Source organism: Indicator indicator, chromosome 16, assembly GCF_027791375.1.
Source record: "Indicator indicator isolate 239-I01 chromosome 16, UM_Iind_1.1, whole genome shotgun sequence".
NCBI classification, from domain to species: domain Eukaryota; kingdom Metazoa; phylum Chordata; class Aves; order Piciformes; family Indicatoridae; genus Indicator; species Indicator indicator.
Genome location: NC_072025.1, coordinates 17,609,865 through 17,635,531, shown reverse-complemented (window position 1 = coordinate 17,635,531; position 25,667 = coordinate 17,609,865). Strand labels below are relative to the sequence as shown.

The 25,667-nt window shown below is 47.9% G+C and overlaps 2 protein-coding genes across 2 annotated transcripts; one reads left to right on the top strand and one right to left on the bottom strand.

Moving 5' to 3' along the window:
* Positions 1 to 138: 138 nt before the first annotated feature.
* MESD (mesoderm development LRP chaperone) lies at positions 139 to 5,459 on the bottom strand. The gene is given in 4 exon segments (XM_054387955.1): positions 139 to 365; positions 368 to 606; positions 1,281 to 1,513; positions 5,295 to 5,459. Coding segments are annotated over 4 exon segments (672 nt in total). The 3' UTR covers positions 139 to 330.
* A 10,631-nt stretch (positions 5,460 to 16,090) lies between these two features.
* Positions 16,091 to 17,877, top strand: TLNRD1 (talin rod domain containing 1). Its single transcript, XM_054387975.1, has one exon. The coding sequence runs from the start codon at positions 16,118 to 16,120 to the stop codon at positions 17,183 to 17,185; it is 1,068 nt and encodes a 355-aa protein (XP_054243950.1). The 5' UTR covers positions 16,091 to 16,117; the 3' UTR covers positions 17,186 to 17,877.
* The last annotated feature ends 7,790 nt before the right edge of the window (positions 17,878 to 25,667 follow it).

Sequence of the window (25,667 nt, the reverse complement as noted above, 5' to 3'; positions counted from 1 at the left end):
GTGTATTCTGAGATTGCATTTCTTCTTTTCCACGTTGTGATGTTAGACACACACATTTCTATATTAATTTTAAACAACAAAGGCATAAAAAAACCCAAACAAACAAACAAACAAACAAAAAAAACTAAAGCAGTCAGTTGCTGCTATTAAACATTACCTTTCCTGTAACTAAACAAATGGCCAATGTTAATAAGTAACCTGGTAAATTTCAACACACCAGTCTTTTAACCTCAGGAATCTCTGCTTCCTTCCTTCCCTCCAAGTAAAGCCAGGAATTGTATGGAAAATGAGTTTCCCTTCCAGGAGCAGCAGAGCAGCATTCAGTCTGGGTCATGCCTCCATCATAGATCCTCTCTCTGTTTGGTGGCCCTGTTGTCCTCTTGGATGCTATTGGATTTCTTGTCTGCATCTTTTTTCTTCTTTGCTTTTTCAGGCTTGGTTTTGTTTTTGCCTTTCTCACTTTCTTCTGCTCCTTTTCCAGGATAAACCTGACCTTCCAGAGTAACATCTGCACACCTTTCCTGACTGATCAAGAAGTCTTTGATCTCCCAGGCATAGCCACCATCACGCAGCATAAAGATGGCTCTATTGGAGCCAACAATAAACCTAAAGGACAGAGAGATTTTCCCAGTTAGCTCTGTGCCTTTCAAGCACTACAACACTTTGCTTAATGCAGAGCACCACCAGAGCTGGGGGATCAAGAGTCAGGAGCTGGTCTTGCTGTTGTTGCCTGGCAATGGCAACAAGAGAACAGTTTTCTAGGAATGCAAGAATAAAATGTATGAAGTTTACAAATAACCAAGCAGGAGGAAGAATATGGGGAAAATGAAGAACTCATGTGGCACAATTTAAAAATCCACTCATGGGCATTAAATTGGCTTCACACACTGCAGCCCTTCCCAGCTTCAATACAAGAGCAAAATATTCTGCTGCTTCACAATGACCCTCCCTCTCTGAAAGAAAAATCACATTTCCAAGCCAGGGGAACAAAAAGCCTTTTGTGGCAACAAGTCTGCCAAGTGCAATGCTTTCCATCAAGCACATACAGGCAAACTGCTGCAGCTAAACCTGATCAATAGCTGCAGCGTGATGAGGCAAACAGAGCAAGGCTTCATGGCACAAATGCTGAGGAGATGTAAGCAGCACTCCAGTGCTTGTAGTGTGACAGAACAAACTGTCATAGAAACAAGGAAATGGTGATGGAGATGGAGGTGCAGAAGGGCACAGCATGAACAGGTTCAGTAAAATCAAGAACTGGATCCCTGCACACAGCAACTTACCTTTGCACATCATAGTTGGCATTGAAGAGACTGCCCTGCCACAGGCTGGTAATCTCTTCAGTCTCCTTTTCTGTGGGATTTCCTGACACTGTGACAAACATCATCAAGGTCTTCCCCTTTTTTGTCAGCTTCAGGATACTTTCAGGCTTGCCTGGATCAATTTTTGAGAAATCTATTGGTGCTGAAGGCCTCTTGTGTTCGGGAAGATCACCCTCTTCAATGTCATCATCCTTCTGTTTTGAAAAGGAAAAGGAGGCTTTAAACTCAACTGTTTCACAAAGTGTCCTTTTTTGAAACTCCCCACTGCTTAGAGAATAATTCTGCACTGATAAAGCAAAAGCATTGTGTAGTTTAATGATGGAGATTAACTCAAAAGAAAAAGAGTTCTGTTTGAAGATGCCCCTCCCTCCCTACAAAACGATGCACACATCAGTGCCAACAGGCAGGATCTCACTTTACCATGTAGTGAGGAATAGTTCAGACTCAAGGCTGATTCAGTACACCTCAGTAATTTATAAACAACACTTTTTTTTCCTTCACAGTTGCACAGAAATTTATTAAGCATATAAGATGGACTGAGGAAGATGCACAACAAAGCCTCATACACACAGATATAAACCAAGTCACCCATCTACATATTGCTTCCAGAGGTCAAAACTCTCTTCTGGGAATCATGGAATCACGTGGGGGACTTAATTTCCCTTACTGTGTGTCTTTAGACAAATAAATAAATAGGCAAGAATTCAGAGTTTAGATGCTCATACCACAGGAGAAGTCTTATTAAGGGTTTCATGGCTTTTCTGATGCAGAGATGAAGAGCAGCTCGCATCGTAACAACATAATCGCCAAGAGGAAATGGCTGTTAGGGAACAGACAAAACCCCCTCCTGATGCATCTGAGGAGGCATTTAAATATTTGGAAAGGTAGAATTCATCTGCTGCCCCTTAAAACAGCTCCCAGCAGAGAAGAGTGAATGCAGTGACAACTTACATTGAGCTGGAACTTGATTTCTTAAACAGTATTTGTGTAACAGAATTAAAAAGGAAAAGATAAACCCCCCAAAGCCTTTCCCTGGCATGCACCCAAGCACCTGTAAAGCAGCAGCAACTGAGGCAGATATTTTAGGTATTGTTTTGACTTCAAACACATAGTGCAAATATGCATCAATGCCTTAGGAGCATCAACTGTAGCAACACGTACAAACACTCCCTTCAGAAGCCTCGGAGGTCAGCAGTGGCAGTTGTGTGGCTCTGGGCATGCACTGCCCTCTTATCTCTGATGTACAGCACACACCACCACCACCCTTAAAACACTCCACTGAAGGCAGTGTCCCACAGCCTTTAAAGGCTAAGGGTTCACACAGGTGACCTTTCTTCTTCTCCCATCCCAGCTACATTGTTTCCTATCTTTCTGATAGGAGTTTAAAATTCAGTTATGACAGAATAAAAGTTGAAGAAGCCTTAGATTTTATCCCTTCTTATTAACTACCTCTCAGTCTCAATTTGGCAAGCCTGAGGTAGTTTGCATGCCATTGAAAATTCCATCCTGTACAAACTACCCTGCAGTTCTGCAAAAGACTGCAAGCACAAGCTTTGCTTTTAACTGCCTAGCACTCATTCAAACACTAACACGAGGCTTTTGAGGGAAAGCAATCCACAGATGCAGCAATAACTGCATATTTCTTCTCTTTCTCCTCCCTTCAGCTCTGATTGTCATGCATTTCTCATCAATTCCTGGGATTTTTCGTTTTAAAATATCAGCAACATGTGTCATCTAATTCCTCAGCTTATTCAATAATCTTAGCTCAGAACCAAGCCTGAGAAACCCTGAGCTCCTAACATCAATGACCTATTAAAAGAAGATGACCTTTCAGTAACAGAAACACCTCTGGACCAGATTTTCAGTTCCATTTCCAGCTTGTCTGGAATCAAGGCTGCTGGAGAGTCCCTTTCTGTGAGGGAAATCCCTGGGTGGCTTCCCTCAGGCTCTAGCTGTGCAAGAAGCTGAAGCTGAGCTGCTACAACCTCTGCCTCTTTTCCCTCTTCTGCTCCTTTTCCACTAGATCACCCTCCCAGTTCACAAGGCAATTGTGCACATGGCTGCACCAGCTCAGTGCATGGGGCAACACAAGAGCCTGAACAGAGGTGGAACCACAGCCTCAGCCTCGCCAGGCTTCTGGATGAGCACAAGGATGGCACAACCACCATCTCCAACGCTTTTAGACTAACTACCAGGGAAACAAAAAATATTAGGAGTCATCTCTCTCAGCTGCACAAAACAGCCCTTGGCTCTGTACAGATCTGTGCCTGTGCCCCTCACTGCCAAGCAGAATTCCTGCTTCTATCCAATTCACAACAGTCTCTTTGTTTCTCATCCCACCCCATTAGGTCCACTCATGCCCTTTCCTCTTTTCTATCCTCCAGCCACCAACCCCGAGTCTTTCATGTTCTATGTGTCCTGATCACCATCAGGCCAAATGCCATGCAGCTGACCAGCTTCAACACCAAACAGCCATTGATTGTTGAGCCCCTTCCTCACTCCCTCTTTTCTTCTTGGGATCTGGCAGTCTGTGCAATGCCAACCCCAGCAGCCAGCTCCCCACCTGCTCAGCCACATCTGCAGCCAACATGGCTGCAGGCATCTGTGCAGCACATGGGGAACTGGATCAGAGACCTGCTCCAGCTACAGGAAAAGCCTTCAGCAGCCACCAGACCTTGCCTGCCACATGGCTGGAACAATACACAGCCAAGGTCTCAGGACAACCTGAGCCTCAGCGTCCCTCTCATCCAAGCAGCCAATCTGAACTCAGAAATACCTTTTAAGATTTTTCCTATAATGCCAAATTTGGTTGAAGTTGGCCAGTATTATCATTTAAGCCTTTATTTTTCAGCAGCTGGGACTACCTGGTCCTTGGCTAACACCACTAACAGAGAGGCAAACTTGGTATTTTTATGTGATTTTGAAATTTTAACTCAATTTTCTAAGAATCTGCCTTCCTACAGGGAGATACATAGTCAGTCATGGGATGCACAAGGGCACACCCTGCCAGGCAGGTCCAAGAGACAGCCTGACTTTTAAAGGAAGTTACCTTACGTATATTACATGGACAAACCCTGCTTCTCCACCTTGACTCACAGCTGTAGCTGGTGTTAGAGGATTTTCACTCTAATATTGTCTCCATTTCTTTTGTGCAAAACATTCTGGAGAACAGCCCTCACGGGAAAGAACAAAAGACACTGATGAATTTTCTGGCATTTATGAGATGATGGAAGACAAAAATAGTGAAAAGAACTGAACACTGGCATGACAAGCACATAGAGAAAAGACTGATGAGGAACTGTCAAAGAAAGTTAAGGCAGCAGGCTGAGGGGGGACAAGAGAGAATTACAAGTCACTAGCATGAGGAATGGCAAGGAAGGAAATACCGAACCAAAAAAAACCCAACTACATAGCTACTCTGTAAACATCAAGTGAGTATTTCTCCTGCTCTGTGCTTTGGTCACAGACATCACATAATACCCCCAAAAAGCGATATTCAAGGCAAACCAGGCTGCTGGCCTGCAACAACAGCACATGTTCGGGGCTGAGGAACTAGGAGGAGGCAAGGGGACAAAATGTAGGCCCTTGGTATAAGGGCAGTTCCCCCCAGGAGCCCCTTCTGTGCCTGCTCACCCCGATGTTGTAACCTCCCCAACCCCAGGCACCCGGAGCCTCAGAGGAAGGAAACCTGCACCCACCACCAAGCTTCGGGGAGCCCTGCCGCCCGCCCCAGGCCAGCGCCCCTGCTAGGCCTGGGGCAACAACGGCCAGACCGCAGGTGCCAAACCTCCAAGCGGAGGCGCGGGGGGGCTGGGCAGAGCGTCCGCCCGATCGCGGGCAACCGGCAGGGCTGGCCTGATCCGGCAGCGCGGCCGCCGCCGCCGCCGCCCCCGCTCCCCGCGCCAGCACCATGAAGTCCCCTCGCGGGCCCCGGGAGGTGCAGCCCCACCGCGGATCACCGGTCCCTGTCCGCACCTCCCACTGCTCCAGCAGCCGAGCCATGTCCGCGTCGTTGTAGTCCCGAATGTCCTTCTTCTTGGCCGGCCCCGCTCGCCGCTTCCCCTCCGGCTCGCCAGCCCCAGCTGCCGCGCACAGCCATAGCGCTAGGCCCAGCAAGGCCCAACCCGCAGCCGCCGCCATCTTCTCCCAAACCTTTCCGCCGCTAGAAACGGCCCCGACCGCCTTAAGAGGCGGGGGCAGCGGCGGCTCGGCGCTGGGGGAAGGAGGAGGAGCTGGAAAGGTCGAAAGGGCAGCGGCAGGCGCTGTGGAGCGGGCTGCGCATCACGAGGGGCAGGGACTGGACTGCGGTGGGGGCAGCAGCTGCCTTCTGAGCCGGCACTGGGTACTCCAGGCGCAATGGTACTGCTGCCCGGAGCAAGCCCGAGCACCGGGAGCAAGCCGGAGTGAGGAGATGATGGCGAGCTCCCTCCTGCTCCTTCCCCGCGGTGTCGCACCCCGCCGTATGACGCTCTCCCGCGGAGCACAATGGGGCCGCTTCAGGAAGCTCCCGCCCGGCCCCGAGCCGCTGCGCTGCGGCCGCACCGGGCGTGGCCCCTGCAGGGCTCGGCCCAGGCCGTGGAATGAAGGGCGGACATTGTCGGGTAGCTTTTATTTAAGAGAAGCTCCGGCAACATCAACGATGTGATTTCTTGTTTTTTTAAAAGCAGGATGACAAGTCTGCGTTCGCTAATCTATGTGACGGGAACTGGACCCCTTGCACTAAGTCTTCTGCTTTTAACTAGGATCCCAGCAACGCTAGGGTTTTGGAGATGCCTTCTGAAAGTAAATGTTACCCTCTAGAACAGCTCAGTACCACAAGAAATTAACACTATGTCTTTTTCTTTGTACAGACTTCTGTTACTCAAAGCAAACTAAATCATACAGGTAACTACACATAGCTTTATTTCAGCCTTTTTTTTTTTTAACCTCATGGAAGGTTTTGCGTTTGTTACTATAAATAGCACCATCTTCTCTTTTGCTTTCTGGATCTGGACTCTAAGCTGTTTAAATCTGGGAATTCAAGGAAGCAGCACAGTAAGTGCCACTGGTAGATGTTACTTGTGGTCAGGCTGCCCAGCGAGCAGAGGGCTGTAACATTCACCTGGAAGCGCTGAAGGGAGCACAGATTCAGAGCAGAGGAGTTCATTCCATGGAGTGAACACTTCAGCCGTGGTTCTGTGACTGGATAGAGCCCTGTAAGGAACCAGGAGCCCACTGCCCTTCGGGGCACGGCGTGCACATGCAAACCAAAAGCAAGTCAGCAGGCAGAGGCGTGGGCTCGGGAGGCTTTCCGAAGCCTGGACTGTCTCTTGAAATGATAAGGCACCGAAGGGCTAAGCAGCTTGTGAGTGCCAGGGAGACACGCCACATGAAGCAGCAGCTTGCCAAAGTGCACACATAGCATGAGAAACAGCAGAGGAGGATGTGGGATCCAAGATTTCAGCATGCTGATAAACACCCAGCCTGGTCTGCAACCCCCGAACTGAGGTTATCATTTTACAACGTTTCAGACTTGCTGCCAGAGCGCCTGAGAAACAGGAAGCAGGCAGCCCGTAGCTATTCATGGAGCTTGCTAAGGGTACAGTAACTGACACGGGGCTTTAGTCAATTTGACTAAAGTTCCTTCCACAGACCTGGCCAGTGAGTCACTACGGAGCACATTTTCCCAGTGACTCCTCATTAACTGTCCTGTCCTTACACTGCTAGGCTACAGCAGATTGCCCTGACTAATGAGGTTTTACTAAAATATGTTTCTGGCAACTTCTGTTATTACTGGATCATGTATGGGAAAAAATAAAGCCTAAAGATTCAGTTCTGGAATGCTAAACTTGCAGCATAAAGTGTTTTCACTGAATTTTTACTGGGAAATATTTTCTTCAGCTTTCTCTCTCGTCAAAGTGAGCTGGCTTTGACGACTTTTAGCATCTGGTGCTATGTTCAGATGTGGATCTCCAAAGTAATCCAATTCCCTTTGGTAAGTGCACAAGTCATTCAGTACATCCAGCACTGCACCAAACATCACTATACATTTCCTTGTCCTACATATAAAAGCTTTCATTTGAAAGGGAGATAGCTTTCATGCTTGTCTCTGACCTTGCAGCTATCTCTGTTCAGGCAGCAGTCTGTGTCCAGGAAGACTGTGTTCAAAGCATGCTCTGTGTGGAGTCAGCTGCAGGACAAGCACCTATTCAGCCTCTGTGCTCTGCTGGTCTTTCCCATGCAAGAAACAAAAGCCATGCAGCTAGAAATAAACATCCCTGACAAGGCAAATGAAATTGCATTTTGTTTTTACTGAAGCACACTGTGCTTTGTCCAGAGTATCTACAGCATCATCCAAACATGCTTTCAATAGCTAAAGGAGCTTCATATTCCATCAGAATTGTTATCCTAGCAGCTTCCACTACTATGATTACAGCCCAGAACACAGCTGATAATTCATGGTTGCTTTCATTGCAGACTGCAAAATTAAGGTGGCTAAGGCTCTAGCTTTCAGCTTCCCATCTGCTCATGCCAGTGGCTGTCATCTGTACTTCTGCAACACAGAAATGTCATGAGCAGTACTTTTCAATGATAAAGTTACACTTTATCTGAAAGGCAAATCTACCTTCCCTGCTTATGTAAACTCTTTTCATTATTGAGCAGGGCTGGGTCAGGCTGTAACAGAAGAGGATTCAGCCTGTTCTAAATTTCTGGTAATGAAGTACGCAATTACTTTTATTTTTTTAAAATAACCTGTACTTTTGGAACTATATTTGTGCAGAATCCATTTCCTGTACCATTATTTCTTACAATTAGGAGAAGAACATGCACATATTTTTCAGCTGCTAAAAGCTCTCTCAAGGCTTTGCTGGTGGTAGGGTTTTGTGCACAGTTTTTCTATTCTGAAGTGGTTTCTCATTCATTGTGTGTTACTGTTCTTTGCATACACAGTACAGGAGGATCTTAAAGCTTCTCCCTTGACATTCCTTGGTAAGAACAAGGATCTTGACTTCATCAAGAGAAGGGCAATACCTTCTTGGAAGGACATGAGAATGAGCCCTAAGCATGCAGAAAGGACAACGATCATGCAAGGGCTACCTGCCACCAACACCTGCTGTGTTTGGAAGAATGAATTAATGTCAAGAACATGAATGAGGCATTGTGAAAGGCAGCCTCTTAGTGATTACTTTGAGTATCTAGAGGCACCATCCCTGGAGCAGTTAAAAAAACATGTAGCCATGGCACTTCAGGACATGGTTTAGTGGCCATGGTTGAGCTGGGTTGGTGGTTGGACTCGATGATCTTAGGTCTTTTCCAATCCAAACAATTCCCTGATTCTTGATTGAGGTCTGCTGTGCAGCTGTGCCTGACAGAACTGCTCTGCACCTGTCACCTGAGCAAAGGACCAGGACAATACTGTGTAAAACCATCCAGACTTGCTAAGTAACAGAGACCAGAAGCATGTTTTGAGAGAGCCCAGGATTCAGAGCACTCTTCTTACCCTCTTTGAAGGCACTGTCATCCATTCTATGGAACATCAGGATATTCTGAGTTACTCTCAGAAAAGTACCCACAGTTACTGTTTTCACAGGCCAAGTTGTCTTAAGTGCCCTACACGTTCCCCTCCAGAGACTAACACAGAGCTCCCGTGCACAGACCATGCAGGAGTTAGTTCAGACCTCTGAGTGCCAGCACAGCAAGAGACAGCCTGAAGACTCATGCTGCCTTTAACAGCAAGGCTATTGCTGAATCTCAAGAAGAGAAAAATATGGTTTTGAATACTGCTCCTAGCAGCACAGCAAGCAAACTCTGCTGTCATTTGGAGCAGGAACATTTGAATGAGTCAGAATCATTTCAGTCTTCAAATTAATTTCATGCATAAATGATGCACACTCACTGCTATCTACTGACAGCACGGAGAGTCTTTACCCTAACAACTTTGTTATCCTGTGAATGTTTACCTCATAAATGAAAATTTTCCAACTGACCAAAGACGTTTGATACATGAGATGTTAGCTCTGGTCAGCTTCAGGTAGGGAGCATGATGCTGACTTGCCTAGTCAGCTACTCACTGTAATCCTTACATTCAGAAACATTATAGGATGTTCCCCTTAATATCTACTGCAAGATTAGCTACACATCTGTGCTGCTTAAAACTCTGCACTTGGTTACACAATTGAGAGCTATCCTATTAGGAAAATATTTCCATTCAATCAATGTCAAAGAACGTTTACACAGCTCCCACAGGAATTCCATTTATAGCCCAATTTCCACAATCTAAGTGAAATTAATTTTGTAGTTCCAATTTAATTTTAGGTTTACAGGTCAGTGCTGGCACCTACATCTCATGTAAGACAGACATTACACCAACTTCTGATGCACTAAAGGTGCTAGACTTAAACTGGTAGTGATCAACAGCCCTCCTCAGAAAACACTCCAGGACAGTGAGAGAAGTGCAGGCTCAGAGCCTCCTATCAAACATCTCTTGAATTCCTTGCTTATCTATGTTAAAACAAAGGGGGGTTGTGGGGAGCAAGCCCTTCTGCAGAGCTTGAGAGCTGCAGGACAGAAAGTGCAGTTCAGGAAGGGTGGGCCCTTGCACATTTTGTTCAAGATGCTGCTGCCTTCTTTCATCTCCAAACACCCCCCTAGACCTTAAGAGGGTTTGGATTCCTGTTTGTGCTGGACCATTCTAATCAACAGCATTTCCCACTCTTCCCTTAAGTGTTTCTGAGTTTCAAGCCAACTGACCTACAAACCTGGCCCACAAACCTGGCCCTTCTTGCCTGTTCCAGGGAGGGAAGGAACTATCTGTGCTGCACTTGGCGCTCTCCTAGGCACTAGCCTCACAAGGCACAAGGGTAGGATGGATGGCCATGTGCAGATGGTAGATAAGAACATGAAACACAACACCCTGACTGGCTGTACCAACATCAAGTACAGCACAGCCTTCCATTTTGTGCAAGAGGAGTCTGTAGCTGCCTTTTTCCTTTTGAGAAAGGTGTGTCTCTTTTCCATGTCAGTGTATTAAATGGCCATGGTAACAGCAGGGGAGAACCCATTGATTATCCATGGGAAGTGGTGAAAAAAACAGTACAAGAAATGGTGAATAAGAGGAAAACAAACCCACTTTGGCTGTGTTACCTTGCAGCTGAGCGACAAGAGCCGACTAGTATTTTGAAACTGAAATATTTACATTACTGCTAGCTATGGAATGCATTTTTTCTTGCCTTTGACACTGTGTTTTTGATAAAGCCACATTAAAAAAAAAAAACCAAAAAACAATGGATGAAAACTCAGAAAGCCCATCTATTATTCTAAAAGCTACTTATGGATACACATGATAATTTCCAAAGCAGAAAAAACAAAAGTTGTGATTGTGCATGCATTTGGCAAGCGACCAGTTAAGTGCTCCTCCAGATCTCTAGCTGTCATCTTTAGCTGCACACTGATCAGTTCTCAGGTTGCACCCCCCAGTGTATCATCCATGATTACCTCTCCAGACCTGAGACAGACCCAGACCTCACAGCTTTAGTCTCCCATGAAGCAATGACTGTAAGTACCGACCACAAAACACTTACTTACCACCAAACCATTTAATGCAAAATAGCTCTTAAAACAATAAACCACTCACCACACTTGCTCTCCTTATGTATGCCTTATCATTTCCTTGCTACAGAGAGGGAGGCCCAGCTTCTTCCAGCCTCTTCTGCAAAGTCTGCCTCTGTATTAAATTATTTCTTCCATCAGTTTCTGCCAACTTGATCCTCCTCTGATTTTCAGTTCTCAGCCTGAAAAACCAACTGCATCTCTGGGAATTGGTGCTATCATTCTTATAATTACCACCTCATGGGTTTAGTCACATAGAGTGGACACAGGGGAACCACTGAATTGCCTTTTATCCCCTCATCAGCTAGCTCCCTATTAGGTTGGATCAATACAGCTATGCAGGACAGAAATATCACAGGAGAGCCCAGTACACAGCAGCTTCCTCCCACCAACCTGGCCACATACAACGCTCAGAAAATTATCACAACCTGCGACTCTGCAGCTATTACTCAAGACTGACTACACGGGAAAAAATCGATTCCTCCTTCACAAAAAAAAGAAGATTTTACTAAGCAATAACAGGGCCAAGCCCTGTCAGGTGATTCAGGGAAGAAGGCTTCAGCCCCCAGTTCTGTTGTACTAAGCACAATGCAAAATAAAGATGGATGTGACAGGAGAGGAACTCCCTCAAGTAAGCCCAGACTCTGCTGAGCCACACTGAAAAGCCTTCCAGCCCCCTGGAGCTGGCAGTGCCTGCTGCTCTGAACCCCACAGACTTAGTTCACTCAAACTCTTGTCAGTGAAACCTCTCTAAAGCCAAGCATGGCCAGCTGATTTTCATGTCCTCAGAGTCTTTACACCAATTCACAGAGCTGCACAAGTCCTGCAGGTCACCTTCAGCCCTCAAATAAATGGGCATGCACAGAGACTCCTCGAGGAAGACATGCAAGGTTTAGGAAGGAAATACCCACCCCAAACCATAAAGTAAAGCCTTCCTCAGGAACCACACATATATCTACAGGACCTTCAAGGCATGTAACTAGCTGATCCTCGGTTCTACTCAAATTACTAGGCCCAAAACTTCGAGGCTGACTTTTAGACTAAGAATGTGTCTTTCTGGTCAAATAAGAATGGTAAACACAGACTTTGAGCCATCCTGAACCCAGCCACGCCAGGTGTGCTTACAAGGCAGCAACACAATCTGAAGGAAGGCTCCACCAGGCAGCTACTCCAAGAAATTCTTCTTCCACGGTGAAAACAACCAATTAAGGTGGTATTTTCCATATTAGTTTTTCAAACAGTAAATGTCAAGTCACTCCTCATCATACACTCCACAGTCAGAACTCAACACCCATGGCTGCTACTGCAGGAAGATGGCATTCGGCAGGACTGCCTTGGGAGCCTCTCCACAAGCAACATCTACTACAGGACAGCAATTGCCATTTTTGCACCTTGCTAGAACTGAGGTTTACAAGCACTGAATTCGTCTTGTGGGCAGCTTACAGGAGCTCAAAGAATATCTGTTTTATATTACAGCAGGTACCAAGCACTTTGCTGGCCCTGTCAGCTGCCATGGGTTAAGGCCTAGCTGTGCCTCTGGTGAAGGAGCCACAGCAGGAACTGTCCAAATCAAGAATCTCTCTGCTTTGTCCTTGGGAAGCAGCACAAATCATACAGAGCATCACGGCATGCAGCAGCACCTAAAAATGGAAGCTCCTATCAGGTCATTTAACACCTCTTCCAGCCAGGGGTGAGACCCATATTTTCTAAAATAAAATCTTTCAAACTGTAATTAAATGTATTTAATCCTCATTAAACTAGGTTAATATTTATGAGAGGCATGCCTCATGCTACATAATATCTCACTGCCTCATTTAATAACAGAGTAGGAAATATTCTGAAATACAATTCATCTGGCTGCTTCTGCCCATTATTTTTTTCAGAGCACTCTGAAATCACTCCTATTTATAGTTTTGAAACTGAGTTGCTGGCAGTAAGCCAGAATTGCTTAGGCCCAAATCATGACCTTCCTTTAAACTGCCATGATCTGACTCAAGTCACCAGAACTTCCCTCAGGCTGTGCCCGTGAGGAGGGATGGGTGGAGAGCTGCTCTAGTTTGGACATCCTCAAAGGCCAGTATCTGCCCCTTTCCTCGAGCCTGGCTCTGGTGAGGGCTTCCCTCTGCTCCGCCCCCCCCCGCCCCCCCCCCCCCAAAGTCACAGCACCTCTTAACCCCCCACTTTCATATCTGTATTTATCCTGCTCATGTCCTGCTCAGCAAGTCTGTGGCAAAGGCCAAGGGTTCTTCTAGCTAAGGTGTGAGAATCTGTACAAATAAACCTGTCTGCAGCTCTGTCATTGTGTGGGTTCCCTTTGTGCCAGGACACCATCAGCTCTGGCTGCAGGTGAGGAGTACTGGTTCAATTCCCATCTATTTCAAGGTCACTTATACCCCTGCAGCAGTATAAATGTAGCTGGGAGTTGGGATGAACATCCTTCTGGATGTCTGTAGCTTGCTAAATGCATTTTAAGTGCCCAGAATGAAGAGGCTAACTTAAAAGGGAAACTCTGACTGAAAGAAGCAAAAGCAAGTTGTTACTATTCAGCTGTACCTTAAGCCACAGCAAAATATGTAACGAACACAAGACCTCGTTCCAACACAGGTTCTGAGCATTTAGGGTTATGTTGATGGAGATACTGCACAAGAGGAGAATCTGGGACATGAACATAAATATTCTTATCACCATCATTTACCAAACTGTATATTCCCTTTGGAAGAATCCCTGGCAGCATTAAACCCATCTTCTTATAACTTGTTCTAGCCCAATTAATAATTTTAATGTTTAATGGCATTTACTTGAATGCCTCCGATTTACAAAGCATAACATCTTGCTTTTGACAGCACTAGCCCAACAAAGTTCTTGGTGTGCTGCACAATGGAAACAGCCAGAGGAGAAAGTCTCCTTTGCAGAGGCTTCCATTCCCAGTTAGCTCAGCAGGTTCACATTTTCCCTGCTGAATTCCAAGGACTGGTAACCTGTGCACAAAAACAAGGACAGGACCATGCGGGACGCATATGAGACGCACACCAAGTTCATCTTCATCGGTTTAAAAAATGGGGTCAGGGCCAGTGCTGAGGGAACATTTTATGTAAATAAGGATGCAGTCATAGCCCACACCGTATTCACAGTACCACTGGGCTGGCAGGAGCTGTTGACCAAAAGGAAAGCCAGCCTGAGCCCCCCGCTGCGGCAGGGAAGGCCCTGCTGCCTACAGCCCTGTGAAGCTGTCTTTGGTCCATCGCCGCACCGGCGGAGACGGCCAGTAGAGACTTCTGCCGAAAGCCTGACGGTCGGCAAAGGGCGCTGGGTGCCGCGGCCCGGCGCTGCCAACTCGCTGCTCCGCGGAGCCCCGCCGGTGCTGAGCGGGGCGGGAGCCGTGACCAGGACGCCGCACTCACCTGGCGGGCTGCCCGGGGCAGCGGGCCCGGCGGGAAACGGCACCGAGACGCCTGTGCCCCGGCGGGCTGGGGCGGCTTCTCAGCTGCCTCCTCGGCAGCTCCTCCGTCTCCGGTATCCGACTGCACGACGCACTCCCGCCCAATCGGGGCCGCGGCGGCCCACCCGCACTGAGCTCATCCGGCGGCCCTGCTCCGCTGCCTTTCACTTTCCTCCCACCGGCCTTTCCCACCCTGCGCTCCCCCCACGCCGTTATTTTTTCACTCCCCAGGCTCCCGCCCGGCCGGGTCGGGATCCACTTCACGCCCGCGGGGCAGCGCGCCCGCAGGGGCCGCTGGGGTCATCGGCCGGTGCCTGCCGGGGGCCCGCGGCCGCCGGGCGGGCGATGCCGGCCGCGGCGCGGCGCTGCTGCCCCCTCCGCCGGGGAGGAGCGAGAAGGCGAAGGGCGTGGAGCGGGGCGGCGGGGGGAGGGCAGGATTTAAACGAAGGGCGGTGACACCGCACAAAAGATTTCGATAGGCTTAAGTGAGGTTACAGCAAAGGCAACAGGGAGGGGGGAGCCTCCCTCAGAGCCATGCAGCGTCTGGCTGGCAGATCCGCCGCAGCCGCCCCTTCCCAATAGTTTGTCTGAAAGCCTGAGAAAGGGGATTTAAAACAAGATTTCCTCCCCTGATTTCTTTTTTTCCCCCTTCTCATTTTGTTTCTTTTTGTTTTTATTTTTTTTCTCTGGGAGTTGGCGACTCAGCCAGAAAACATGGCAGGAGGAGCACAAGGCCGGGCGGGTCGCAGCATCCGCGGCTGCAGCCTAGAGCCACCACCCTTGTTTGCGGGAAGAGCCTAAGTTGGTGCGGCGGAGATCACAGCGGGAGTCGGGTGAGGAGAGAGCGGCGGCGCCGAGTCTGCGGGGCCCTGGAAGAAGGGGCATGGACCGCGGCGGCGGGGAGCGAGCTTGCAGCGGCCGCGTGAATGATCGAGGCAGGAAGGAGTGAGGCAGCAGCAGAAGGAAGGGGAACGGATCCCGCCCGCCCACAGCACCCGGATCCGGTGGATTATTTTTTTTTCCCTCTCCCTCTTTAATTTTTTTGCCTTCTCCGCAGCGGTCCCGCCGTCCGGCTCCTCGCGGTGCCCCTGCTCCCCGGCCCGGCGGCGGGGTGCGCGGCGGGACTGTGGCGGCGGGCGGGCCACACCCTCCGCGGCGCTTCCTGCGAGCCGCCGGCGCGGGGCCGCGGCAGGCGCGCCGGGGGCGGCACATGGTGCGCAGCCGCCGCCCCTCCGGCCCTTGCGAGCTGCGCCCGGCTGGCGCTCGCCGACCGGAGGAGCCGGGGACGCGGTAGCAACTTGAAGGGCTGTGCCCCTATCCCAACTCCGTGCGGCTGCTGGGCGTCTCTGAGGTATTCCGTCTGGTAAAGGGAACTTTGCGCAGGATCCCGCACGGCCGGGAAGCCGGAGAAGGTAGTCAAGGGAGGGAAGCCACCGTGCGAAACGGAAAACCGAGGAAAAAAAATTATATATTGAGCTAAACGATGCTGGAACGGGGCCCGGGGGCTCCCGGCGAGCGCCGACCCGCCGCGGGAGCGCCGTAGGAGCGGAGGCTGGCGCCGGAGTGGGGCGGGCGCCCCGGCGGAGCTCGCTCCCCGCAGCAGCGGCAGCCCCGGCGCCCAGAGCCTTTTCTTGCCTCCCGGCGATTAATGGAATGATGTTGCGGACAAGGCAGAGCGATCCTGCCGGGCTCAGTCGGGACTGCTCAGGCGGCGGTGGCAGAGGCGGTGGCAGCGGGGTAGCGAGCGGCATGCGAGTGCCCCCCCGGCGCTATGGCTAGCGGTGGCTCTGGCAAGTCCAGCAGCGAGGTGTCTGGCGGCGGCATCCCCAGCAGCAGTTCCCTGCAGAGGAAGAAGCTCATCTCTATCTGCGACCACTGCAAGATCAAGATGCAACTGGTGGCTGATCTGCTGCTGCTGTCGAGTGAGACCAGGCCGGTGAACACAGAGAGCCTGTCTGTCTTTGGTGAGTCCTTTGAGAAGTGCAGGGACACGATCATTGCCAGGACTAAAGGACTCTCCATCTTGACCCATGACGTCCAGAGCCAGCTCAACATGGGACGCTTCGGGGAGGTGGGGGAAAGCCTGATGGAGATGGGGGAGCTAGTGGTCTCCCTGACTGAATGCTCTGCCCACGCTGCTTACCTGGCTGCAGTGGAGACTCCAGGAGCCCAGCCTGCTATGCCTGGCTTGGTGGATCGCTACAAGGTGACCCGATGCAGGCATGAGGTGGAACATGGCTGTGGGGTCTTGAAGACCACCCCCTTGGCCGATATGAGCCCTCAACTCCTGCTGGAGGTTTCTCAGAACATGTCCAAGAACTTGAAATTCCTGACAGATGCTTGCGTACTGGCCAGTGAGAAATCCAAGGATAAATTTGCTAAGGAGCAGTTCAAACTCAGTGTCAAATGTATGAGCACCAGCGCCTCAGCCCTCTTGGCATGTGTCAAGGAGGTCAAGACTTCACCCAGCGAGCTGACCAGGAACCGCTGCGTCCTGTTCAGTGGACCCTTGGTGCAGTCTGTCTACGCTCTGGTGGGCTTTGCCACTGAGCCCCAGTTTTTGGGTAAAGCTGCCACCATTAATCCGGAGGGCAAAGCTGTGCAAACTGCCATCCTAGGAGGAGCCATGAGTGTGGTATCTGCTTGTGTGCTCCTGACCCAATGCCTCAGGGATATCGCCCAACACCCCGAAAGTAGCACCAAAATGAGCGATTACAGGGAAAGGTTGAGGAACTCGGCTTGCGCCGTCTCGGATGGCTGCAACCTGCTATCTCAGGCACTAAGAGAAAGGTCTTCACCCAGGACTTTACCGCCAGTCAACTCCAATTCTGTGAATTAACCCCCACATCTTCTGTTTAGATCCCAGTTCTTGCTAAAGGAAAATAATATCCCACCTCCTCACCCCCTTTTTGTATACCAAAGAATTTGCTTGGATGAGCCCAGTCCTTTGATTCCATATGGTGAAGGAGCAGAACATCTTCAAACTCAATGTACTAAACAAGGGGTAGCCAGTTGGGGCTGCTTTTTGTTTTACTTTAATGCCAAGCAAGTATCTGCAGATAAATTTGTCTTTATTCAGCAAGGTCTTCACACAAATGGTAATAACAACTGTTTAAGAGATTTTATATTTGGGGAGGTGGGGATATCTTAAAAAAAAAAAAAAAAGAAAACAAAAAGCTTTAATCGCGCTGGGTGCGGTTTGTAAAGTTTGTCTTCCGAGATTGCCCTTCTAAATTCCACTGTTTGGTTGTGCAGGAAAAAGGTTACCTCAGTTTCTCACTCACTTTAAAAAAAAATGACAAAACCCAACAACACCTGGAGGATGGATGTAGCTTTGATTTGGTTTGATTTTGTTTTGTCTGACTCTTTATTTTGCATCAAGTGTTAGGTTAGGAGTGCGTTTGGTGTGTAGGAGTGGCAGGGCTGGAGGTTGTGATTATGTTTGCCATGTGTTGATTTCCAAACTGGGGGAAAAGCTACTGTGAGTAAACAAACAAAAAATTACACTATAACAAAAGTGATTTTCCTTTTTTTTTTTTTTTTTTCCAATGTCAGTTTTTATCTTGCATGTACTGGAGTATTTATTTCATCTATTAAAATGTTATGTTTCTCAGATGTCCTTCTGTCAATCCCTCCATATGGAATCCTGAAACAGCCAGGCCTGTTTGCATTGTATGTCATTTCCCCCAGGGAATGGGTGGTACAAGTGGAGTTGTGGTTCTAGGCAGCAGCCTGCAGGCTTCAGTTCAGTTCTTTGCCTTTCCTGAATGCTGTCCCTCCCGCTGCGGAGTCCCCTGCTCCTCAGGGCCCCTCTGGCCGTGTCTGTGGGAAGCAGGACGGTTCTGTGCCTTGGGATGGCTCTGCAGAGCAGGGCATGGGCTGCCTTGGTTTGTCTTTATCAGCATTCTGTAATAGCTTGTCAGAAGGTTTTGTGGCTTAGCTTGTGCAGATGTTGTGGGCCATCTGTGTTAAATTTGTGAGTTTCTATGTTAATTTATTAAGGGTTGCTTTAAGAACTTTGCTGGCTAGCCCTGCTTGTTCTGTCTGTCTGCTTAGCACTGTGAAGATTTGCCCTTTTGATGCCTCCAAGGTTTGTATTGGAGCTTCCCAGTGCAGTTTCTGTCAAAGCAGTTGGAGTTTGATGTCGTAGATAGCAGGAAAAAATCAATTAACTTCTGAGGCCTGGTCCACCTCCAGTTGAATTCCCTGGGAATTGTGAGTGGACCTTAGGGCATACTGCAGTAGTTCCCCTAATTGCAACGATTATTGTCTTTTTCAGACTGCTTTTTGTGGCCCTGTGGGATCTGTTGCCTTCTATATGTTCCATGAAAGCTAAATAGAGGAGCAGGTCTTCTGTTCAGGAGGCTTTGTTTGTCTTCCCAGCTCTGTTGCATAATTGGATTTCTTACATAGATCTGCGAATGGAACAATGTTGAAAGGTCTTGGAGAAACGTGCCTTTAAAATGTTACCATGATTTAAACATTTGCTGTACAAGTGCTGTCCTATTCATCCTTTGAAGAAGCAAACCTTTTGGGTTTGGATGTGGAGCAGTCCTGGAGCAGTGGGAGGCCTTCCTTTTCCAGGGTTATTGTTTCTCTTGCACGTGATGCTTTGACTGAGTTTGGAAGGGGAGTGACCATTGCTGTGCAGTGGACAGATTCAGCCTGTTGAAGGAGACACAAGCTAAGCTGTCGTATCAATGTCTTCAAAGTTAGAGAGCAATCGTTCCTTGACCCCACTGAGAGTGGACCTCAGCATTGGGTTGTGTTTATTTTTCACTGGAACTTTTCTGACTTGAGTGGGTTGTATGATGAGGACTTCTCTTAGTGGAACGTCAGTCCAAGCTGCACTTCTCTGGGCTGTGACTTTCTCACGATGGTGTCTCAGTGTAAGCCTGGCAGTGCATGCTGTAGAGGCACACTTGCCTGCATCTGTGTGGGCTGCTGTGGAAGTTCCCTCGCTGTTCTTTCAGAAAGAATTAAGTGCATGCCGGCTGTGCTAACCTGGGCTCGGATGCCCCCGCAGCTATTTCCTCAAAGGCTCTCATGCATGCACACGCAGGTTTCCCATCTGGATGGCAGGAACAGCTGTAGGACTCCTGAGGGATTCCTAGGAGGCCAAGGCCATCTACATGCAGGGAGGTCCTGCGTCTCTGGAGTGTTTGCTGTTGTCTGCTCAACTGTCCTTTGTATCTCCCTTCTTTGCAGCATGTGTGTGAAGCCAGGATCCCACCCCAGTCTCCCCTTCCCTCTTTTCCGCAACTGCACTGAGAGGAAGGAGGAAAAGGGGACTGAGCAAACGGAATGCTTTCAGGATGTGCTATCTTCTGTGGCTGCAGACAGGAGGTGAGGAACTGGCTCCACCCTTCCTTTGCATAGATCCTAGATGGTGCAGAACTTCGTGTGGGACGTGCAGGGATGGTGCTGAGGAGGCTGCAGGGCAGTGCTGCTCAGGCAGGGTCCAGATACAGGGCGGTATCCTTCAGCTCTGCTTCTTTTCAGTGGCTGTGACCTACATTTGTGAGGGCTGCTTCCAGATAGAAACCAGAGGGTTCTGAAGGGCAGCTCTGCAGGGTGTCTGACAAAAAACCTAACATCCCACTGGCTCTTTTGATGTTCCTGCTTAATTTTTGGTGCTGCTGAACTTACTAGATTCTGTTTGATTCGTTTATACATTATGGAGGTCGTATGGATTACAGTGCAGCCACCTTATTGCCTCTGCATATGAAAGGCAATCTCTTATTAACGATGGGGGGTGCCAGTTTCTCTGCAATGAGAGTTTGGGCTAAGTGGTTAAATGCTGGTTTTCTTTTAAGAAGGATACTGCAGATTCTCCCTCCCTTTCTGATGGTATTTTGAAGTGAACCACGTGCACGTATATATACAAAAATAAGTATGGATCCTGCTACTCCTTTTGCAGACTGGAGGAAAACAAACTGCTCTAGATCTCTCTTTGATTTTTGGGGCCTGTGAGCTTTGGGGGGGGGGGTTTCAGTTGTATGAAATAAAGCATGAAATGTAGCCAGGCTTTGAAACAGGCTGCTTAAATAAATAAATATGTACATACATACACAAATAGTAAATTCATCAAAGTACCTTGCTGCAACACTTTAAAATAACAGGAACTCTAACACTTCCCAATCTTCAGTCTTTTCTTTCTAGACTAAGGCAGCCATGCCCTCCCTGGCCTCAGCTCAAGAGAGTGTCAAAACCTGTGCTAGTCACATCGTTAGCACAGCAAAGTTCTGGGTGTTTTCTTGAAAGAAAAAAAAAAAGCTTTTGATGCAAGCAAGTCCAACAGTTTTTGTGCACTGTTAGCAAATGATTAACAGGAGGCAGTCTGTATGTACACATCGTGCCATTTGCTGAGCTGGGGGAGCGCTTCCCCTCCTGAGCGTGGACACAGATCTGTTTTCAGAGCTGTGGTACCACATTTAGATCCAATGTATGTTGTGAGCGTTTCTGTGGGTTGTATTCCTATGGCATATTAATTCTGCAAGACATTCTGGCAGTAGCTCCATTCGTGTTTGTTCACTTTGTGCTGTCTGGGACAGGCACAATCCCTGCTGGCCTGGTTCTCAGGGTGCTGCTGCATTGAGGTCACTGGTTGTCACCTGGCATTGTACAATAGACTTCTGTTGCCCAAGTGCTCACCCCATTGAAAGCAGCAGGTAGTGTCACTGCCTCAGCACAGGCTTAGGCAGCTGGAGACATGTTTTGTGAGCTGCAGCCTTGGTGATCTTGGCAGAAGAAGACTGAGTGTTTTGGGGTGCTATGTCATGTGTGATCTGCTCCAGTAGTGTGTCTAATGAGAGGGTTAACTCCTAAACATCTCAGGCAATGCACATCTATAGCCAAACCCAACACTATCCCCACCAAAGGAGAATTAAGCTGCTTTTCCAAATGTCCCAGTTTCTTAACAGGGTAGAAGATGTCACTTCTGTATTGTCTGTGAGTTTGATCTTACCTTTAGGCTGTGGCTTCATCCTAGCGACGTTCACTGTTGATTTCACACAGCAGCTGGATCTCCAGATTTGAGGGGAGCAGTGTCTGTCTGGATTCTTAAAAAAAAAAAAACAATAAATATTTTGTGCAAAGGAACCAGTAAAGTCACAGCAAAATGCTGCTGAAAAGCAAGTACACTATTTAAAGGAACTTGCAAATGTAAATCCTTGTTATTTTTCAAAACTAAGAGGAAAAAAAAAAAAGACCATGGGTCAGATAATTCCCTTCACTTTTTACCACAGGAAATGATCAAAGTAGCAGAAAATCTGCTCTTTTTGGCCAAGCTTCTGTCAGAGACAGAAGGGGTCGAGCCAACACATGGTGTATGCAGCTTTGCAGCAAGAGGGGATGTGGCTGATTGGAAAAGAGGTGGAACCAGGGAAAATCTGTAGGGTGATACCTCCTGTTAAACCCACAGGAATTTTCCTGTTCTAGATAAAACAGAGGCTGATCCAATAAAGCAAATCTCAGACAGCACAAGATGTCTCTCCAGGCTGTTAGATGCTGAGAAATTAAGACCTGGAGCTAGGAGAGTTTGGGATGCTCGACATGGAGCAGCTGTGTCGCTGCAGGGAACCAAGGGCCTCTGGGGTTGCCCTAAGGTGTGCAAGCAAAAGAGATGGACCTGCCAGGAGGGGCTGGTGGGGAATGGAGAGGTTTGGGGATTTGGCTTGTTGGGATTTTTTTTTAGGCTTTGTGTGTTGTTTTGTTTTTTTTTTCCCCTTCTTCTCTATGAAGCTCTTTTCTAGACTTTCCAAGCAGAAGCAGATGGTAGAAACCAGTACATTTTACTTCTTTGTTCTTGCTGTCTGTGAAAGGTGCCAGATGGGCGGTGAAAAAGAGAGAAATTCTCTTCCTGTAGCCGAGGGAGAGTGAAAATGCAGAGCTTGAAAGCTGCCCTGTCCTCACAGGATCACCATAGCATGTTTTGTGGGTGCCCACTGGTGTCACTTTTTGACTTTTTTAAAATCCCAGTGGCAACTTGACAGGGTCATCAAGACCATGAACATATTTCACGTAGGACAGCAAACCACTGCTGGGTTTGGATCATTCACAAACAGGCCAAAAAATTATACAGGTTAGGCAGGAGGTGCAAGGTCAGAGCCTTCACAGGAATAACTTGGAAAATGAAAAGCTGTCTGCTCCAAGAGGTGTTTGTTTACTTGGGAATGATGAATTACCACATTTTCACAGAAGAGTAGTTCAAAGCTCTATTTAATTAACATAATTAGCAGCAGTGTTTTGAGCCTTTTTCTTAATGAAGATGGACATCTCTGGATGTGAAGGGCCTCATCCATGACTCAGTGCAGCCTCTGTAATTAGATACTAAACTTTTCCACAAACTGTATTGTAAAATGTTAGGGGTTTTGTGTTCCAAAGCAAGGTTTTAATACACTGATTTTCATTAATCTGCATCTTTTTCTAGAACTGTTTTTTATTGTCCTAGAGAGCCCTTTGAACCCAGGGGGGTTTTGTTTGGTTTTTCAAACCCACACAGTGTCTGATGCTATATTCCAGCAAAGTCAAAAGCAGCATTTCAGGATTAATGCAGAGATTCCTGGGGTCTTTTGTCAGCTTGCCAGACTCTTGTTGCTGTTCTAACTTAATTTTTTATAATTTCTTTTTATGTTAATAAAGGGTTCTTGTGGCTGTAAAAATGGAAGCTGCCTTGCTGCACAGCCAGCCTGGTTCCTATGTAGATACTGTTTGGATTCTTTAGAAATCCTGCTGGTTGCCAGATGGAGCTCTCATAGGTTTTATGTTAAATACTTGGAAGGCTAGAGAGCTTGATTTTTCTCTCCTCCCTCCCTTTCCTCCCCCAACAAAATAAATAAATACTTGAAAAGTGATTACTAACAAGTTCCTTCACTTCAGTTTTAAAATCAAATTAGTCTGAGGTGAAGTGACTGCAAGTCCCAGATACCTCTGAGCAGTTGGGTTTTGGCAAGATTTGACTCACTACCAAGATGATAAAGCAACAGTTTCTCTCCAGGTTTGTCTGAGCAGCAGAGACCAGAGAATCCTCAAAAGCACAGAACACAGCCCCAAGTCCTGCAGTAGCATTTCTTACAGGGTCTGGGCTTCAGCTGGAAACCCCAAGACACTCTGAGGCTGCAATGGCTGCTAGGCTTGCTGGAAATAACTTGCAGGGTGTGGTTCAGTGGTATGCTGGGCTGCTGTGAGCTGCTCCTAGCCCTGATTTGGTTTATCCAGCCTCTGGATGAGCTCCTGTGCCTCTTGCATCCCTGCTCTGAGCATTGAGGTGAGACAGTGAGGAGAGATTGAACATCAGGCTCTCCATCACCAGCATGGAGCCTTGAGGCTGTGTATAAATCATCCCACTGGCAGTGAGAGCCCGTGCAGGTGTTGGGGTGGACTCCTGAGGGGGTGGTTTGAAATGGCTTCTGTTCCCTGACCTTTGGGGGTGCTTCACTCTTCATCCGACTCACTCAGCTGAGTTCACAAGGCTGGCATTAGTCAGCAGAGCCAGTCCAGGTCTGGTTGGTCTCAGTCTGGATTTTAGTAGTTGTGAGGCTTCATGTAGTTGAAATTCAGGCAAGCTGCTGGGCCTAGGGATGCTTCTCAAAGGAGCAGTGCCTGTTGGGCATCGATGAACCCAGGGACCTTCTGTTTCATGTGTACTGATTAACAAATATATCCAAGGTGTTCCCCCAGTTCAGGCAGAAGCTGCTTGGAAAACAGTGCAAGTCAGTGTCCCACTAACCCCAATTCTGGTGGCATCAGTTGCCAGCTAGTCAAGGCAGTAACTCTGTCCTCTGAGGTTATCTTTTTAAAGTACAGAGTAAAAAACCACAATACCCTTTCCATAGTAATTTTTTTTTTCCCAGCACATGTTGACTCTGACTGGTTCACATTAAGTGTGGGAAGTGCCTTGAATTAGCAGGTGTGCTTTGGCCCCTGTTTGCTTTCTGAACATGCTCACAACAGAAGAAAGTGAGAATCTAAGTCAGGTAGACCTCTATGTGCAGTGTGACAGCTGATGGGCACTGTACCCCCTCCAAACTGGCATGCAGTTAGTGCTCTGCTCTGATTTAAATGATTCAGATTTAGCTGATGTTTAAAAATTTACTATGGAATCAATCTTTTCTGGCAGTGCTAGATTCATAGTTTTCATAGTTCAAAAACTTGATCCCCTTTTTACCACATTAAAGCAGCCATTAGTCTGAAACTTTGCAATCTGTATGCCTGGCTTAAAAAAATAAAAGGGAAATTGAGCCCCACGTTTCAGTTTTAATATTTTTGAGAGCTTTAAAGCTAATGGGTTGACCTATTTTTAAATTACAGAGCATGGAAACCAGTGGGTGTGTTCTTTCTCATGTTGAAATGAGCTATTGTTTTTCTGCTCATAATTAAAAGCTCCCTCTTTAGTAACTCAGGTTGGTCCTGCACTTTCTGAGATCTGTGAGCAGAACTATCTGCCTGAAGTTTCCTTAGTTCTGACTGCAGGACATGAGCTCATTCAGAATCTGTCTTCTCTCATGACTGTTTGTCCCAACAGCCTGGAAATGGAGCTGGTGGCATCAGGACAGGCTGAAGAGCAGTTGTTGAAGTGAGTGGTACAAGCTCCAGAGACGTATGAGTGATGTCTTTTAATCTTCACAGCCAGGTGCTGCTGGCCAGGGCACTGCAGGCTGCAGCATTCCTGAAGAGATATAGTGAAATATAGGCCCTTAAAAAAAATGCTGTGAGCAAGAGAGGGCTTTTTTCCAAGTGAGGGTGAAATTTATAGCTTTAGTGAAAGAAAAGCTCATACAATACTTCATCAGAACTGTAACAGTATTTAGAGGCTTAACTCCCCTTGATTTTCAGTGGGAGCTACATGTCTAGATGTGGACCTGGTCATTTGTGGTGGACTTTGAATGCCTATGGTTTTAAAATTAATTACAAGATGTTGTGGTAGAGTTTTACTGAAGCTCTTTAAAGCCAGGGAATTGGCAGTTCAAGTATGAACAGGGATCATAATTCTGTTGTTGCCATCCTGACCTTTCTGTATGGGTTAGAAGCTCTTGCTGACCCTGCATATGGCCTGGCTGGCAAGCTGCCAGAGCCCCAGCTCGACCTCACTTGTGTTATGGTTGCCAGATGCCAGCATCCAGCACTTAACTTTCACAGCAGCATCACAGACTTCACTTCCCTCCCTCCACGCTGCTCCTGCTGCAACACCCAGCTGGGGAGCAGAGCTCCTTTTGTGCTCTGTGCCTGTTACCTTCATCTAGGCAGGGCACACCTATCACAGCTCACATTAGAGACATCCCTGTGCCCTCTGTGTGCAAAATCCCAGTGCTACAGCCAGC